Genomic DNA, 19,105 nt, shown 5'->3' with positions numbered 1-19,105 from the left:
TTTCTTCAGTTGCCTATCGTGTTGGTTTCAACTTTGACAAATTAAGTGACAGATAAACAAAAATATTGTGGAAACCGCGAAATTTAGGATTTTTTTAGTAATCTGTGAAAATGACCGGTGATACGGAGATGAAGAGCAATATTCCTGACGAAGAGGGATTTATTGATATCGCACAGTATAGGAAGTTGGTGCGAAACTTGATAGACATGGTAAGTATGACCAAAGTGAGTTGATATTGGAGAGAACTAGGATTTTGTATGGAATTAAAATATTAACTGTCGGTTCATTTTTGATTGTCGGGTTACCTTCATGCTTGCTAATAGAAATCAGCTAATGTCAGACTGTGGAAACTATGCCCACCACGGTACAATTTCACATATTCGAAGCAAAACAACAGTTGGCCAGAGGTTTACAGAAGAATTTGTTCACTAATCGTGAGGTATCCCTAGTTTGATAGCAACTACTCGCTTAAATATACTGCGGATAATCCACTAAAGACAATATAGATTTCGGGCTAGATACTTCTATATTGTCCGCATCAACTTCCTGTGGATCATTGTCGAACAGTATACAGAGTTTATATTCCAACTTCATTTGCTTTTCATTGATTTCCGGAAAGCATTCGACCTATTAAGAGTGTATGTAGATTGTGCTTCCCAGGAGGGTCTTTCCGGAGAAAATAGTCGCTGCAGTGACCACTATGATCCCAAGGCTCTTCTTCGTGAGGTTGAAACAATCTTTCGAGTGCTTGGGTTCGTATCCCCCATGAGCACCCTGGACTGCTCCATTGCTTGTAAGTTCGCCCAGTAAAGTCCCCTCAGCCGTTCCTCTTCATTTTTCAATGTTGCAGCCATGAACCCATTTCCGTCTAAACAGAATGGCTCTGGTCCATACAGCGGCGTTACTATTCCTTTCCTGGCCAGCTCGTCCGCTGCTTCATTGCCTTCAAACCCAATGTGACTTGGAACCCAGAGTATCCAGACCTTATTGAGCGAGACGAGCGTGTTCAGTCTGTTAAGGAATTCCCATACTAGTTTCCTAGTTTCGAATTTACCTGGTAGAACCTAAGTGCCTTAATAACTGCTTGACTGTCGGTTAGAAGTTGAAGGAGGCACATCTGACTATGGCGTATATTTCCGCCTGAAATATGCTGAGATCTTTCTTTTTCTTCAGCCTTTGTCCCGTTCACAAGCGGGGTCGGCTCGTCGTGATCGGCTTCACCATTTGGCTCTATCGAATTCCTGATCTGGGTGCAATCTCGAGGCTTTCAAATCCCCATCCAGCGTATCAAGCCACCGTTGCTTAGGTCTGCCTTTTGGTCGTTTACCATCGACTTCGCTGTTCAGACCAATCTTGGCAAGTGAATTCTCGTTTGCACGAATTGCGTGACCATACCATCGAAGACGCCTCTTTCGCAACTTTTCCACGATCGGTGCAACCCCATAACGATCGCGGATATCCTCATTTCGGATGTGATCTAAACGTGTGACGTCACTAGTCCAACGTAGCATCTTCGTCTCCATTACCGCAAGACGCCGTTCATTGTCTTTTATGGTCACCCAACACTCAGAACCATAGAGAGCGACTGGACGGACGACATTGCGGTAAATTTTAGATTTGAGACGTTCGTTGATACGTCGATCACAAAGGACACCAGTTGTGGAACGCCACTTCATCCAGGTTGCGTTAATGCGTGAAGCCATTTCATAACGGAGCTCTCCATTGGCTGATAGCGTTGACCCGAGGTATTTAAATCGCTCAGTTCTGGGCAGATCACTGCCGCTGACAGTGATTGTGCCTGTTTCATGGGGATCGGTCGTCAAAAATTCAGTTTTGTTTAAATTCAATCTGAGACCGTGTTGCATGAGGCGATCATTCCATTTTTGAACAAGTTGCTCGAGATCATCATCTGCATAAAGCAGTGTGTAGGGCGCTGGACGTTGGATATCCCGTATGACGGTGTCCATAACAAGTGGTGAGAGGGCACTTCCTTGATGAACACCAACAGAGACACGAAGCGGCTTTGATACACCCGCCATACTTCGAACTTTACTTTTCGGATCGTGGTAGAGCAATTGAACCCAGCGCACGAGTTCTTCTGGCATGAAGTGTTGTCGTAAAGCATACCAGATGAGTTCGTGTGGTACACGGTCAAACGCTTCCTCTAGATCCAGAAAGGCAATGTAAAGAGGGCGATGCTTCTCACGGTGTTTCTCAATGAGTAACCGCGCAGCGTATATTGCGTCAGTAGTACCGCAATTCTTGACAAATCCGGCTTGATTCACGGTTATTTCAACGATTTCGCGAATACGGTTGTCAAGAATGCATTCAAAAATCTTCATGGTATGGGAAAGTAACCGGATCGGACGGTAATTTAAACATTCTGCTGGGCTACCTTTCTTTTTCCATATTGGAACAGTGGTACTTTCTTACCAGTCAGATGGTGTTCTTCCTTCCTGAATAACCCGATTAAAGAATTCACTGAGTCACAGTGTTGGGTCCCAGCTCTTCGCTCTCCAGAGCTCAGATGCGATGTCGTCAGGTCCTGTTGCTTTCCCCGATTTCATTTGTTTTATTGCCTCCTCGATTTCAGTTGCGCTGACTGGTGGAACTGCTCCAAATGTCGGCAATGATTGTGGAAGTGGAAGATGATCAAATTCTTCAGTTGAAATCTGCTCGAACTATTCTTGCCATCTATCCGTTGCGGCTCGACGGTTGGTAAGCAAAGTACCGTTCTTGTCATTAACACAACAGAAGTGTTCGATATCCTGTGTGCGTTCATCACGGCTTTTAGCAAGTCGATACAGATCTCTCTCGCCATCCCGAGTGTCCAGTTTATCGTAAAGATTTTTGAAATGGTTCGCTCGGGTAACAGCGACCGCTTCCCGGTTGGCATTCTTATAAATTTGCCAATTAGCCGGCGTTTAATCGTCGAGAAGTTTGTGGTAGAGGCGTTTCTTTTCCCGGACCTTCATTTCAACATCATCATTCCAAAGCCAAGTATCTCGGTTGATGTACCGTTTACCCGGCTTGGTGACCCGGAGGGTTGCAGAGGCCGCTTTGTGGATCGTGTCTTTCATTTGGTTCCATGATTCTTCCACATTCGTAATGGTTGACAATCGTATGAGTGAGACCGTTTCTTCTTTATTCTCACCAAATCGCCACCATTTAATGCCCGGCGGGTCAGTGCGTTCCTCACGCTCTTTTATCGGTGGCTTAATTCGCAGGACGGCAATCAACGGCCGATGTTGAGGTGCGATGGTCTCATAGGGAACGACTTTGCAATTAGTGACAGTGGTAAAATGTTGGCGTCTTATGAGAATATAGTCGATTTGCGTTTTATTGTTCCCACTATAAAATGTGGGAAGATGAGACAATCGTTTGATGAACCATGTATTCATAAGTACAAGGTCATGGGTGTCCGCAAAATCGATTATACGCTCGCCATCCTCATTGCGCGCTCCGAACCCCTTTCCCCCATGGCACCTGCTACCGTCTGCCTTTTCACCCACATGACCATTAAGGTCGCCGGCAAAGATTATGTAATCGTCAGCAGCAATCAGCAATGCCAACACCATATTGAGTGTGTAGGTTACCAAAATACGTTCGCGTTCAATGTCGCAGCTTTTGGCACCAGACCATCGAGTTTGTATGCATTTCTTGGTCGACCTGTCGCGGGGCCTGTCACTAAGAGAGATCAGGTAGGATTTAGCATAGTAGAATAACTCCAACTATACTCTATTTATCTCTTTCCCTGATCTCAGCATTTTATTTTTGTTTTACTGAGGATAGTACAGAGTACGTTGTCTCAAACCCTCCTCCTTTACCTGGGCTTGGGACCAGCATACTATGTTAATAGCATGACGGAGTTTTGAAATATGCTGAGATGCTTACCCATTATAGTTCAAAGTGCATTTTACTTGTACAAATGAACCCATCGCCTGTTTCGAGCTTCTTACCGGAGTGAAACCTTGTTGTCTTGCTATTCCTTGGTAACAGCAATTCGGGATGCCGCCTAGAAAGAATATCAATATTTCTACGATAGAGGCAGCTCACCGTCTCACTGATACTTTCGGACATTCTGAAAATCGCCTGCATCTGTTTGTGCAGGTGAAGAGAAGAAGGGGCCTCAAGGGATGCTGTTGCCCAAGTTCTCATTGCCCCACTGATTCACACGCAAGCCAGTCTTTGAAATTTGTGTAGCTCCCTGGTTGTTGTGCTAAGTTCCGTTCTTTCTGCCAAGGTTACCCCCCATAGATAATCATTGGCCTTACTATTGCAGTGTATATTGTTACGATGAGGGTACGGCATCAACACGGTCACCAAGGCTGTCAACCAACCAAACTCCCACAACAGGTTTGCCAGTCGCCAACACCGACTGCGCGAGATATCATATGAAACCGGACAGTACGTGCTAACCGAATTGCTAACAATTCAACAAAATGAGGGTCGCGGTTCTTGGTTCGCAAATATTATTTCCCTGACAGGACACAGAGATTTTTCTCACATATCTAGACTCAATAGCCAACAGAACTATACCCACCGGGAGTAAACTACTCTAATAGAGACGTGAAGTCTCGAGGCGGGTTGATGCCAACGAAATTTCCTTTACCAAAGGAGCTAAACTGTTCCAAGGACTAGTAAGGGAGGAGTAAAATCACAAAGAAAAACTAACGCGCGCGGGATAGAGGGGGAAGAACTAGCCCTGAGCTGATTCTAACACCTACGCGACGAGTGGCCCCTGTCTTCCGGTTTTATGCCGAGGTCTACCAATTCGATATCCCTAAAAGCTGCCTGGCGTCCTGGCCTACGCTATCGCTCCGTCTCAGGCAGGTCTGCCTCGTTTTCTTTTTTCCACCATAGATATTGTCCTTATAAACTTTCCGGGCTGGATCATTCTCATCCATACGCATTAGGACACCCGCCCAGCGTAATCTGTTGAGCCGGATTTTATCCACAACCAGACGGTCGTGGTATTGCTCATAGATTTCGTCGTTATATAGGCTACGGAATCGTCCATTCTCATGTAGGGGGCCAAAAATTCTTCGGAGGATTCCTGGTGGTCAAAGGATAGTATAGGTCCCAGGGCGAAACGTGGATTGGTACCCACGATGGAGCATAAAACCTGAGAAATGCCTGCTGAACCAACACCAACAGCTGTACTACCAAACCCCATCTCCACCTCCACGTGGTGACCGCTGGCAGCTCTTTTTTAACGAAAAGCTGCAGACGGAGAAGGATGAAGGCTCGTCTCCCGCGCCTAAAAACAGGACAAATTGTATCCACTGGTCCTCCAAATTGGGGGTTGGGGAGGGCTAACAACCCTACACGGAAAACAATTTGTTACGAAACCACAAAACGAGCTTCGGACTGGACTGAAAACAACGACGAACCCGGCAACGTAAAAGGAATAACTATTTGCGCATTTTCCCATGGAGCATGCGCTCCCTGTTCAGAGATGGAGCTGCCAAGCAGCTAGCCGGTAGCCTATCCCAATATAGGGCTGATGTAACAGCGTTGCAGGAGATGCGTTGGACAGGGACCGCTTTCCTGAAAAAGTGCCACTACACCATATAGTCGCCATTCAGTAAATCATGTGCTCGGAGTGAATTTCTTAGTCAGCCAAAAAATGAAACCTGCTGTTATCGGCTTTGAAAACATAAGCGAACGGCTATGCACTCTGCGTTTCCGAGGCAAATTTAGAAATATAAGCCTGATTAACGTTAACGCCTCTACAGAGAGGCTGCAGAGTCGGAGAAGGATAGCTTCGACGAGGCAGTTGAAGGTATGACATCAAAATTATACTTGGGGATTTGAACAGCCAAGTAGAGACGGAGCCCGTATTCAGGCGATACGTTGGCTCACTTCTCTTAGGTTTTCGCCCTTATGGCGGTAGATAGCTTTGCGCTCTTTGGCAAGGAGGGCACCAGGGATCACTCCGGCGATTACCATCACGGCCGGTTCGGGGACGGTGCGATAAGCAGACGCCACTCGCAAAGTGCACTTGAGCTGCGCCCATACCCCCGCGCTAAAGAGCAGAACCCATAAGGAAATATTCACCATTAGCCGACTCAAGGCCGCGGCTCCAGCTGCAGCCCTGTCCGCTACTTTGATTTGCTCGAAGAAGCTCATCTTCGAGTCGAGCATTAAACCAAGATATTTAACTGCTGGTTTTGACTCTATAGTCAAGTCGCCGATCGATATTGGACGCATTGCCGGGATTCGCTTTCTGGTCAAGATGAGTATTTCGGTTTTCTCAAGCGGAAGGCTGAAACCATGAGTAGTCATCCATCCGCTTACCCCTCGCATCAATATGCTAAGTCTGCTTTGCACCTGTTCAACAGTGCGTTCGGCAACGTCGTCTGCATAACCGACCAGGCGCGACTCTTCGGGCATATCGAGTCTCAGCAGGCTATCGTAGGAAGCGTTCAAGAGGTCCGACCCTAGGATGGATCCCTGTGCTACTTCCAACGTGATTTCCGTTCTCCTCTGGCCCTCTAGCGTCTCATAGAGCAGGAAGCGGTCTTTCAGATAATCCCTCAATATCCTGCGCGAGTCTGGCCACTTTTCAGCGAGAAGGAAAAATGCGTTGAACGCTTCAAGCAGCAAGTCTAGCCGTTGGCGGAACATCAGTTTGTAAACTTCCGCCGGGATGCCATCAGCGGCCAGGCCTTCTTGTTTTTCATAGTGAGAACTGCTTTTTCGAGCTCTCTCATTGTGAAAGGGGGGCAATCCTCGACGGTTCCGCGCTATTGATGTCAACACGTACAGGATGTCTGGGGATCAATGCCCGTATCGGTACTTAGTATGAGAGCCCTGATTTTTCAGGTGACAAGCTTATTGCAATGTCCCCATGGGTCCTCATTCACCTCGTTGACAAGGTTCTGCCAGCCGCGAGCTTTGCTTTTATTTCTCCTTTGTGTCAAACAGCGGAGCTTATGACACTCCCTCCGTAGGTCGGCAATTTCTGTCGTTCACCAGTGCATAGAAGGCTTATCGCAGCTGGGGCCCGTCCGGGGCATGGAAGCCTCACACCCCGTTGTTATTAGGTTCACCACTGAATTTACGATGGTGTCAGCTGCGACGCTACCAGCACATCATTAGCCCATAACAAAGAGGCTTCACTCCAGGCAAATCAGTAACAGATTAGATTTTCTCTCTGCGGCAAGCAATGGAAAAACTGTTGGAATATGGACATCAGTTGCACCATATTTTCATCGAGTTTAAAGCCGCCTATGATAGCATAGCCCGGATAAAACTGCATAATCGATATAGCAACTAAAGAGGTTTCTTTGGCCTCTATTTGCTTGTCCTACAACTACCGAGTCGATAATGGGTTGCTCTTTGCAACCCCATGACCCAATTCGGCAGCCCTTCTGCCCTCCTTCCATTGGTCTCGAAGTACGCATTGACCCTTCCATTAATGATAGACGTTATGAATTTGTTAAGGGTTGGTAAGCAAATAAACGGTCTTGTGTCTGCGGGGTCCTGCACCGTGTCCTTTTTAGGGTTAAGGTAAGTAATTTCCGCAGTGAGTTAGGGTGGAAATTCCTCCGGTCGACTCAACCTGATTTATGCTGTGTGCCAACTGATTATGTACGCTGGTAAATTTCTTATACCAGAAATTCTGCACCCGATCCAGACCTGGGCCCCTCCAGTTTTTCGAGCTGTTTATGGCTCGTTAAACTTTCTCTTCGGTAACATCCCCAAAATTCATGCCAGGCGTATTGCCATAGCGGGTGCCTTCGGCGGTGATCCACTCAGCATGCTGGGCGGGCAACCCCCAAAGTCCACCCCAATACTCTTTCGCTTTCGTCACTGAAAACTTAACGCTCTGTTGGGATTCGTTGAGAGATCTAAAAAAGTTCCACTGGTTCCTCGCGTAAGTTTGCTTTTTGAACACGTCTCAGGTGACTTTCGCCATATCGTCGTAACCAACTGCATACGACAGAACGTTTCAGCTGCACTGGTGATGGCATAGTTCCTGTAAACCCTTTCCACTTTATTTCTCATCGGTCTGCTGCCATTGCCATTGCTAATTTGAATCAGCAATGTCCTGCTTTAGTGAGTCCCGCCGACGTTCCAGACGAATTTTCCATTATGGATCTCTTCGGTCACTTAAACCAATAACGCGAAAGCGAATCTTCTGACCGTGAAATCTGACAGCCGCAACTGCACCACAATACACAAGTGATTGTAGTTGCAACAGCGAAATATCAGCACACAATCTAGATGCAATTTCATCATTGATTTGAGAGCCTGGGAATACCTGGTGTACGCAAAGGACCCATGTCCGAGAATTCTATAGACGCTCTTTGGAATTCGTCCCGAACCTCAGCCGAAACCTCAGCTGGACGATGGAGAAAAGTGCTTCGTTGGGTACTGAAACTGATGCCTGCAGTACCGCCTGGTATTGTTGATGCCGCCGCCTCTTCCCCCATCGAATCTCGGTCACCAGTCTCCGCGATAATCTCAAGTCGAACACGCTCCTTGATGATGGCCGGGATTCTGTCGCTGCAAGTAATATAGCGGTACTGATGTGCGACTCGCTTCACAGTTACGTGCGCGAATTGCGGGAAACGCTTGACGAATCTCTGGTGCAATAAGGGGCGGTAAGATGTTGTACCCGCCTCCGCCGTTATTTCGCAGTAGGAGCGGATGATGAAGAGGTTTATTTTCTGGTTGTCGTGGCGCCTAGACGTCCAACCGCCCCACGACTAGCAGTTTCAGCGAAGTGCTGTCCATTATGGGAACCCGATCCAGTCACCAAATCAGACGATTCCCGCCGGCTATCCGTACCGGACCTTAAATTTCTTCTTCTTCTCATTTTTGGTGGCGCATTTTATCCCTAGCTGCCAGGTATGGTGATAGCTTCTTCAGTGAGTAATCTGCAAGACTGCAAAGTCCCTGCACTTTCCTTATCTACCCCCTGAGACGCTGCGGTGGCATACAGCCATTCAGGCTGAAGCTATCCATCCTTCCTCCTTTCACAATCGGGCTTGGGACGGGCTACGGCGGAGTTTTCGCCAAAGATTATTATTATTATTTCGGTTTTTATCGAGGGTTTTATTTGTACTGCTCGTACGTCATTATTTGTTTAAATTTCTTTCTTTAAATATTTTGTCGTTATTGCATTTTCGATGCTTCCGTCGTCTGCATAACTTTTCGTGTAGCCCATGTTGTCAATCAGTCTCCAAGACTCATATCATTCTCTTTTCAGAGACGTTATCAAACTGCATTATTCTGGGCTGAAAAAGTTGCGGTTATCACTCAAAATGATCCATTCGACATCTACTGGCAGGCACAATGCTTATTCCTTCTGCGTGAATACCATCGCGCTTCACATATTATAAAATTCTACGGTCTCGAAAAGACGCATATTCTTTGCCATTATTTAGTAGTTGAATGTTTGCTAGAAGCCAAGGAATATACAGAAGCTTTAGGAGTATTGAACAGTGTTGACGTCGATGATATGGCTGCATCAATGCTGTGCGGAACTCAACAAAACTACGAAATGGGAAACCAAAACTTGTGGATGGATGAAACAATGAAAAATGTTAGATTGATTCGAACTCGATTAGAAGCATAAAAAGTTAATTTCTATTTATTTATTTTTCAGGATGTTTTAGCATCTATTTGCTATCTGAAAGGAAAAGTATTCGAGGCCATGGATAATAGAACTTTGGCGATGGATTGTTATGTGCAGGCATTGCAAAAATCAGTGTATTGTACAGAAGCGTTAGATGCTTTAGTTCAGCATGAAATGCTTATGGCATGGGAAGGTTTGTAAATATTTTGACGTTTTTGGGACTGAGAGAAAGTTTCTTAATCTTGTTTAAATATTCAGACAAGCAAACCAGGCCGCAAAGGTTGGCTTTAGTGAAGGTGTTGGAATGAGGGCATTTTTATATTGGAGTAATTTGATGGGTATAGTTGGCTGTAAATATAGAGGCATCGGCATCAGTTGGGATCCTCGAAAAATAGCGGATACAGGAATATAGAATAAAAAAATGTATTTTTGGATGCTGATCTAGAACGTCTGATTGTCTAGGAAATTGAGTACTGATATCTACTTACAGAGGTGCGAAGTTTCTAAATTTCGGCATCTATTCACTTTCAATTTTCAACATATATCTTTTAACACACACACTTCATTGCTTGGCCAAAATCTACCGAGATGTGCGGGATAATTAAATATCTGTTGTATAAAAGCTTTTATATAATATTACATCTGTATTTCCTTTGTTAATCGAAAGGCGGTGCTAAAGTTTCAGTTTTAAAAAGTTTTAACATTTTGGATCATAAAAAAACAATCTTGAACAGGATATCAGTGAGAACCAGACTCCGTAGGTGACAAGCCCTGTTTAGGCTTTCATGTTTCAATGTTGAACCTTAAAAAAAACATGTGTATGTGTGTGTATGGAATAGAAGAGAAGCATAGCCTTTCAGCACTCAAACCGTAGAGGCTGTTATACCCCCTACTCGCTGCAGTTGGGGGACATCAGCACCAAAAATTTAATGTCTGATGCATCCGTACACTCTGTTAGAAAATGTTCTGCAAATTCCGCTTTCTCATTGCAGGATAGACATCTACATCTTGTAAAATATCTATTCTGAACATATGCCCTGCTAGTGAATTATTACCAGTCAGAATTTCCGCAATACTCCTGCAAATTTTCCGACAGGATAATCCTTGCAGTATGTTTGTTGAGCCCAGCAGCCTGCCCTTATGCGAAGCTTGTTCTCAGTTTACCAAGAGTAGTTTCACTGTTTTGAAACTTTAAATATAGTTCAACCGATTTCAACATTCCTGGACGATGATTGAGGTGATTAAGGAACAGCTTCGCTATTGCATCAGATTAAAATGCGGCTGCCCTTTAACTACTTGGGTTTAGAAACGCATATACCTTGGCCTGAAAGATCGTTACCCCAAAGTCCAGTTCTCGTTTCAATTCGAATGGTAGACTTCTGCCCCAGAACTCTGTTCTGTTTTTGAGCCATTGGTGTAAGAGACTCAGTATATCCTACTACGCATTCTTCTAGTTCATCCCAGTTTTGTCTATGTTTCACGATATCTTCATGTCTTTCTACCAAACAGAGGTATGGAAATCCGAGAATCAGAAGGAATTGCAAAAACTGGGTTCAGTTCTCCCAATAACTCTTCCAATGCCTTGTGCCTCTCACGTCCGTTGTTTTCGCGTAGATCCAAACTATTAGTCAATGATCTGCTCCCCATTTCAGTGCTCTGAATAATAAATTCAAGGGCTGCGAATCATATACACCCTATTGGGGCAGTTTTTTGTTGTTTCTGTTGTCAGTTGGGGATCAACATAAACCTCAATACACAACAATCTCTGCATTAGGATAGCAAAGGCTCACTTAATCAAAGTAGCTTCGACATGTCATTTTTTTAAGGGGCCACAGTCAAATACCCTTTCAATGTCTACGAATACGCCCATGATGTACCCGACTTTCGGAGTTGCAACCTCTATCTTTGAAACCAAAGAATGAAGAGCAGACTTATTTAGTGGATGCGACCTCACCGTCTTCATCCGGATGTGACATTCAACCAGTCCCACCAGACATCTCAGCAAGAATGATGCCAAGCTGATCTGTCTGAAGTCTTTTAGGTTAGAAAATCATTTTTTTCGCGCTTTGGTGTGAAGATTACCTTAACCTTCCATCAAGAGTTCGACACGTAGCCCAGAGCAAGAGATGCTAGAAAAATATTTCTTAGAAGCCGTTACATGCGTTCTATAGCCGCCTTTAGCATCGCTGGATGGATACCATTCATGCCAGGTGCTCAAAGGACAGTATAGCAGCTTTCGCTTTTTCATTGCTAACCACACATAGATACGTTCGGTGTGAGGTAAACGCTGAAAAAAGTCATTTTCGCACAATGAATCCAAACAAAGCCATCTCCTCGGCCATGCTTTCTTTCTTACCCAGATAGCAACAGTGCGGGGTCTGTCGGCACACAACAATAGTGAGCTCTTATCTCGATACTGCTTCTGAGGAGCAACAAATCAGCTCCTCTTTCTTGCACCATCTGTCCCATCAGGTTGTGAGCAATTGCACTCCTATGTTCGCTTGCAGGGTGTGGATCATGATGCTCGCTAGTTTTGACTTTCTGCAACTCAACATGAGCGGCATCTTCTTTCTGCAGACCGCGGTCATTGCAAAGAACACAGCATTTTTCGACTCGCAAGTCTTGTTTTGTGCTCAGACGTGTGACGTGTGACGAAACTTGTAACACAAATTGTTTCTCTTCTGCACTTGGAAAACCATGGTTTTTTTTGACGTAGATCCAGCACTTAATGCAGATAGATGGAACTGCCCTTTACGACTTCCTACAAATTATCCATTCAAAGGCTAGTGACAAAGGCTAATTTTTCTTCTCTGTAGTTGACAATAGTGACTCTCATTTTGAGGCTGCTCCCATCTGGGTAATCCTTTTTTATTGAACCAAGTTCGAAAAGTATATCGTTAGCTCTAGTCCGCCAGAGAGATTTAATATATACCCCTGTCGTTTCTGGTTTGGGGTTGTTGGGGATTCCTCGAAAACTCTGCGAAACATCTCCCTTCGTTCGGTTTGATCTTTTTTTTCACACTAGTTGATCCGTTTGGTTATTACTTTGCGAAATTTTTCTTGCTACGTTCTTGGCGGCAGACCCCTCCCCTCTTTTCTCAATTTTTTGTTCCCTCTCTGGCACTGACCACGGGACACCGCATTTTGTGTAGCTTTTCCCCTCAGTTTCTTCTCAGCCGTAGAGATGTTTCGCTGGACGATGGAGTAGCATTCATTGTAAAACCACCCCACACTTCTTGACTCACCTGTCTTCCTTTACCCTTTTCTTTAGGATAAGATCTAACCTGTCTGTTGAAATGACTTACGTTGCGACAAGGGAGTGTCACGCAGACCGGGGCTTGCCATTTTTTCTCCCGCGCTCTTTTTCCGAACTCGCATTAGAGAGCGTCTCTCCTTTTCTCACTACCTTTCTCATTACTAGTCGCCTTTCTATTTTTTCAGCATGTAATGGTTGTAGATTTCTCAGAAGTGATGAGTGTGGTGTACTGCCGATCCTTCTAAAAGTTTCAGCTATTGCGAGTTATGTTGTCCAAATTGTTGTTGGTGTTGTCATTGAATTTTGGGTCTCAACTGAAAGCCGGTATCTCTGCTACAAAGTGCAGTCAACTTTAATGATCTGTGATGATCCCCTTTGTGAGCAGGAAGGTCACGCGCGGATTAACATGGAAGTTTGTGTTCAGAGCAGGGATTAGGCGCTAGTCAGGAGTCTATCTCAACGGAACCTCCACTGCCAACTTAATGGTTTCATAGCTTGGAATATATTTCTTGCCCTGCCAGGATTATCATCGGGACGGATGTTCCCAGCAACTTTGCCATGTATGTCCGAGCCCATTTGGCCTGTTCGGAGTCATGTGATTAGCTAAAGTGATGAAAACAAATTATTTCTTTCCACTAGAGTTGGATTTACCATTCCTCGAAAAAAATATGTGGAATGTTCGCATGACAGTATATTAAGAGTTCAAGATCATAATACTAGATCCCTTATTTCTCGCATCGGTGGAGGGCAGAAAACATCATAAGGTACGTAAAGAGAGGCACCTATGACGTTTTTCCTCTTGCCGTGTTTTAAGATGACCGAAATTAGGTCCTGGGAACATAATTGTCTCAGCAAGGTTGCCTCGAACAATTTTGACACTAGAGCACAGGTTCGCGGTCTTGAGGATTTCTCATCATAGAAGATCCTTGCCCCCTTTACTAATCCTAAACTACAGATTTTGTTAAATCGAAACCATTGCTCTTGTACTAGAAATATATAGGGGCAATTCTGCAAATTTGCTTGTCTTGCTGCCAATAGAAAGGAAGAGTCTTTGGGATCTTTCAAGTTAATTTAACTAAATTTTATGCTTGTAGACACAAGTGCAGTCTGATATGGAATGAAGAGTCCGTTGCATACAGTGTGAGTCTAACCGGGGTCACCAACTCACCTTCCGCCGAAAGTTCCGCTTCCTCGTGATCGATTTCTCTGGATAATGCCACTTCTGGTGGTGCAGCAACGCCTATGTATCCATTCCCAAGAAGCTACCTTTTCTTTTGCAGTATCTTTCGCTGCCGTTGATTGTGCTTTCCAGGCTCACTGTGTCTGCATGGATCCGTATGGTTTAGGCGAAAGAGAAGGTTCTAACCGCGCTTTACTTTTCCGTCTTATGGAAGAATTAGGCAACAGTGCCATCAACAAACTGACCGTAACCGGTTTTCCAGTGCTTCTCTTAATGGGAGTTGATCTACTCTCCTTTCTGGCTGAACGCACTGGGGCATGCCTGAAATTTTCATTCACATAGTTTTTAAGATCAAATATGCTAGGTGACGTCCCCCATTCTCGATACATTGGGTAAATTGATTTCTGGTGTTTGTCATGAATTTTCCCAGCATAGCAGACAATTGCTTTCGAGATTTTGGTCTTCAAATCTTGTAGGGCCCAAAAATGTCAGGCGATGACAGCTTTACGGTTTCTTACCAGGACAGAGGCAAATCGTCAGACGCTGCCTCACCTCTGCCCTGGGAACAGCGTGACCGAAGCGGCTCGCAGATAAGGCGGATTTGCGCTCAATATAATTCGTAGTCATGTCGTGTTCTGCGAATTATATAAAAGAGCACTCAACATCTTCGAGTCGCTTCGGTCACCCTGCTCCCATGGCAGAGGTGAGACAGCGTCTGACGATTTGCCTCTGTCCTGGTAAGAAACCGAAAAGCCGTCATCGCCTGACATTTTTTGTAAAGTTTGGGTGCTAAGCCCTAAACGAAGGGTCCGTGGATCAAAAAAAGAGAGAATAAGTTGCTCCCCATTTGGTCCGGTCCAGCATTAAGTTGATCCGGACCTAGGACCCCATCATTCTCAAAAAAAATACTCGTAGGGTCCTTGGGAAAGTCACATAAACGCGGAATTTCAAAACAAAAACCCTAGGAAAAAATCAGACGAGGCTAAATCGTTAAGGCGGTCCGCGGTCCGCCATAACCATATCAATTCGCCTCTAATTGAGATGAGGCGGTTTGGGAAGTGTTCCTTCAAAACAGTCACCGATACTCTTGAACCGTGTGCCGATGCACCTTCTTGTTGGAACCAAATGTCCCTTAAATCCAACTCCTCTAGTCGTAGGGAAAAAAAATAATATAAAATGTTTAGGTACCGGTCCGAATTCACTGCCTCTGCGCCTTGATTTTTTTCAAAGAACCAGGGACTAATAATTCCAGCTAAGAAAATTGCACACCACACTGTGACTTTAGGTGAATGCAAACGCCTTTCACGCAATTTTCGAGGCTTGGTGTCAGCCCAGTAGCGCATATTTTGTTTGTTGATAGATCCACACAAATGAAAATGGGCTTTATTACTAAAAAAAAAAATACGTCCTCGGGAGCGACTTCGCGGAGAACCTCACTCGCGTCCATCCGAGAATTGAAGTCACATTTGGGAAGTTCCTGCCCAATCGCTATCTTGTAAGGATGGAAATGAGGATCATCATGAGGGATTCTCCTTATAGGACGATCGGAATGTTTAAGCGCAGACGTATGTTTGCACGCAGAACGCCGTGGTGATCGCTACATTGAAGTTCCCAGTGCTTCAATGTTCTGAGCTGATCTAATGGGTCAAGGGACTCCAGTTCTTCGTCTTGTAACACTTGCAGGTTGTCTGAACGTAGTGAACTACGTAGCAATTGATTTCTGCTCCGGGACAGGGGACAAAGAGGCTAAGTTAAATCGATTGCGAAAAGGGCGCTGGAATGCGACCATAGAACATGCGGCCGAAAAGTGGGCCTCAGTTTCAACGTAGGATGGTGTCGGTATCGGGACAATACTTTATAGTTCCGCCTCTCGAACGAGAGCAAAAGTACTTCGCTACGATAACAACCGACTGAATGGCGCGCATTTTAAAATAAAAATTATCCTGCCGCATCCTGTATAGTAGTGAACTACTACAGACTACCCTACCCCATCACTACAAGATGGTGCCCAAGCAGACGCCAGATACCATTACGAACTATTTTTCATAGCTAACATTGGCTGATAGAAATTAAAACTTTATTTCAGAAAAAGAATTGATGCAGCATTTACCATTCAGTCAACAATGCACCGACGCCGAGGCAAAGTTCATAAAAAAGCTATACGAAAGCAAACTGAAAAAATATTATGAATCTCTTAACCCAGTAAGTATACGATCTAATCATTATCCTAGAACCGGGACCAAAATGTCTTCCATTCATTTGTTAGCTTTCAAATGCCGAACAAACTCCTATTGGCAACATGAATACATTGCAATCGATCCGCGAATTGACCGAGAAAATGCGTAAAAACCGCTCGAATGAAGTCAATATAAATAAAGACGTCAATACAAAATTATTAACCCCGAATTCGATTCTATCACCAGCAAATAAGTATATCAAACAACCTCTCGAAATTGCGTTATTTCTTACTGTATCCTATCAAATAATCATCTAGGATTCTCCATGAGCTGAAAAACACACCATCATATTCGTTACAATCTAGTCTGTCTCGCATCTCAATGGTGAATGAAGGCAATCGTGCTTCAGAGAATACACACAAAAGCAAATTAGACATGGAAAATGGTGCTCTCGTTCCGATGAATTCGTGTATGGTGAAAATTCAAAATAGTCTCGATATGATGGCTGCAACGGCGGAAAGACTTTTCTATGATTGCGATTATAAGAAATGTTTGAAAATTTTAGAAGAGTAAGTGTCTCGGTGGATGAGGTTTTCCTTTGGGTAACGTTTCTTCTTTTTGCAGATTACTGAAAAGAGATCCGTACCATAGTGGAGGTCTGACGATACAGATCGGATGTTTAGTGGAGCTGAAAGACTTCAACAGTGAGTGAATGGTTATTATTAATAGATTCACTGTCTAGCTCAGGCAATCTACTTTTAAATTTTAAGATTGCCGGGGGTTATGCGTTAAATTTGTGAACCAAGAACGAGATTTCTTTTCTCCTTTCCAGAACTATTCTACGTTGCTCACAAGCTGGTTGATCTCTATCCAGATAAAGCGATATCATGGTACGCAGTGGGATGTTATTACGACCTTATTGGTAAAAGCGATCCTGCCCGACGGTATTTAGCAAAAGCCACCTCTTTGGACCGACTATATGGCCCTGCATGGCTTGCCTACGGACACTCTTTTGCGAAGGAAAATGAACACGATCAAGTAAAGTGATTTTCGATTATCATAGATTGTATGAATTATTTTTGTTTGTGTCGATAATTTAGGCAATGGCAGCGTACTTCAAAGCAACTCAATTAATGAGAGGATGCCACCTTCCACTATTATACATTGGGGTTGAATGTGGTTTAACAAAAAATTTGGAATTGGCGGAGAAATTTTTCTATCAAGCCATGTCAATTGCTCCTTTGGACGTGTTTGTTCTGCATGAGTTAGGTGTAATTAAGTTTGAATATGAATAGTAAGTAAATACGTTAATTCTAATAAAATTAGTAGATAATGCCTGTCTCCTAGCTATGAAAGTGCCGAAGAAGTTTTTCGTACAACTGCGGATATAGTCACAAATCGAGCTAAGCAAGATAACGAACCGATTTCTCCTCGTTGGGAGCCGCTTTTCAATAACCTGGGCCACTGCTGTAGGAAGAACAAAAAATACAAGGAGGCGCTGGAGTATCATCAAATGGTAATTTGCAATCATCACTCATAAGACCATGAAATCTAAACCTTACGCCGAACTATCCTCCTCTAAAATCTCTATAAGGATAGTCGAAAAGAATACTCCGTAATGATTCCCACACGAAACTTTCAACAAATCCTTTACAGGCACTTCTGCTCAAACCTCAAAATGCTGAAACCTACACAGCAATGGGATTTGTCCACGCTCTAACAGGCAAGTTGGAGGAAGCAATCGAACTTTTCCATAAGAGTTTATCACTCAATCGAGACAGTGTTGTGACGTCGACAATTCTGAAAACATGCCTAGAAGATATGATGGAGGAGAGCTCAATGTTTGATAACATATTCTCGAAATGTAAATATTTGAACAATCTTTCATTTGGTTACACGTGTATGACTATTTTGAATTACAGATAATAATAAAAATCAACCAAAGTCGCCAGCGAAACGATCCAATGTGGCTGCTGACACTGCGAAAAAATTGAATTGTGTAAAATTGAAATTTGATGAATTTGATGCGTCGCCGGGTTCCGATGCAGTTGACAATGTTTGTGATATGAGTATGGACACTTGAGTTTCTCCTACAAATGCTTCCTTTTTATATTTGATGCTTATTTAATCTGAATCGTTTTCGTGATGGAAAATAAATTGTCCATTTGAAAAAATATTGTCTTGATTCTGGTTTAAAGTATCTTCTCCGAACTCCTTCAAACCGAACATGTTGTCGTAATCCTCTTCAGTCACTAGCCATAAAGTGCAATTCTTGCCCTATCCTTCAAAAATCATTGACCGAATCATATCACGGAAGCAATGCATGCCTACCTAAGAATCACCACAAACCAACGTCCCCAGCCTTGTGCCAATCCAAACAGAAATAATTCCATCCTAAAATGTCTATTCAACAATTTCGATACCCGACATCCTCGACACAAAACGCACACGTCAAGGAATATATACAGCATTTACCGGCAAATATCATCAATTCTCTTCTGGGAGTAGAAAAATCGACCTTGACGAAGTATCGTGTGCATGCGAAGAAGGACATCAAAAGGGGACAATACAAACCTAACAGGAAACAGGAATTAGTAGGAGTTCCGTAAATTGTTTCGCATTTGATACAATTCTATTGGGAATGCATACACAAAATCTGCACGAAAACTACCCCTTAATGTTCCCCAGTTTGCAGTGAAGGGGAGACGAAGTGGGGAAGATGAGAAAGAGAAAAGTAAAAAGGAAGTCGGGAAAATCACTGAACATATGATGGGCAGATGAATATAGAATGCAATCATTTCTCTGTCTTGCGAAAGTCGAACGCAATTAATATTGAAATTGGGAACTAGGAGAAATTAGCAACAGACTGAGCAGATTTTTATTGACAGGGTTGTCAATGATAT

The 19,105-nt window shown here is 43.9% G+C and overlaps 1 protein-coding gene across 1 annotated transcript; it reads left to right on the top strand.

Moving 5' to 3' along the window:
* Nucleotides 1-28: 28 nt before the first annotated feature.
* LOC119646670 (cell division cycle protein 16 homolog) lies at nt 29-18,378 on the top strand. The gene is made up of 12 exons (XM_038047200.1): nt 29-209; nt 9,221-9,556; nt 9,620-9,782; nt 16,112-16,227; nt 16,292-16,455; nt 16,520-16,771; nt 16,827-16,906; nt 17,035-17,240; nt 17,303-17,496; nt 17,550-17,718; nt 17,859-18,066; nt 18,125-18,378. Exons 1-12 carry the CDS (start codon nt 111-113, stop codon nt 18,283-18,285), a joined length of 2,148 nt encoding a protein of 715 aa, XP_037903128.1. The 5' UTR covers nt 29-110; the 3' UTR covers nt 18,286-18,378.
* The last annotated feature ends 727 nt before the right edge of the window (nt 18,379-19,105 follow it).

The sequence above is a fragment of the Hermetia illucens genome, chromosome 1 (assembly GCF_905115235.1).
Source record: "Hermetia illucens chromosome 1, iHerIll2.2.curated.20191125, whole genome shotgun sequence".
Lineage (NCBI taxonomy): Eukaryota > Metazoa > Arthropoda > Insecta > Diptera > Stratiomyidae > Hermetia > Hermetia illucens.
This window is presented reverse-complemented; position numbering and strand designations above follow the sequence as displayed.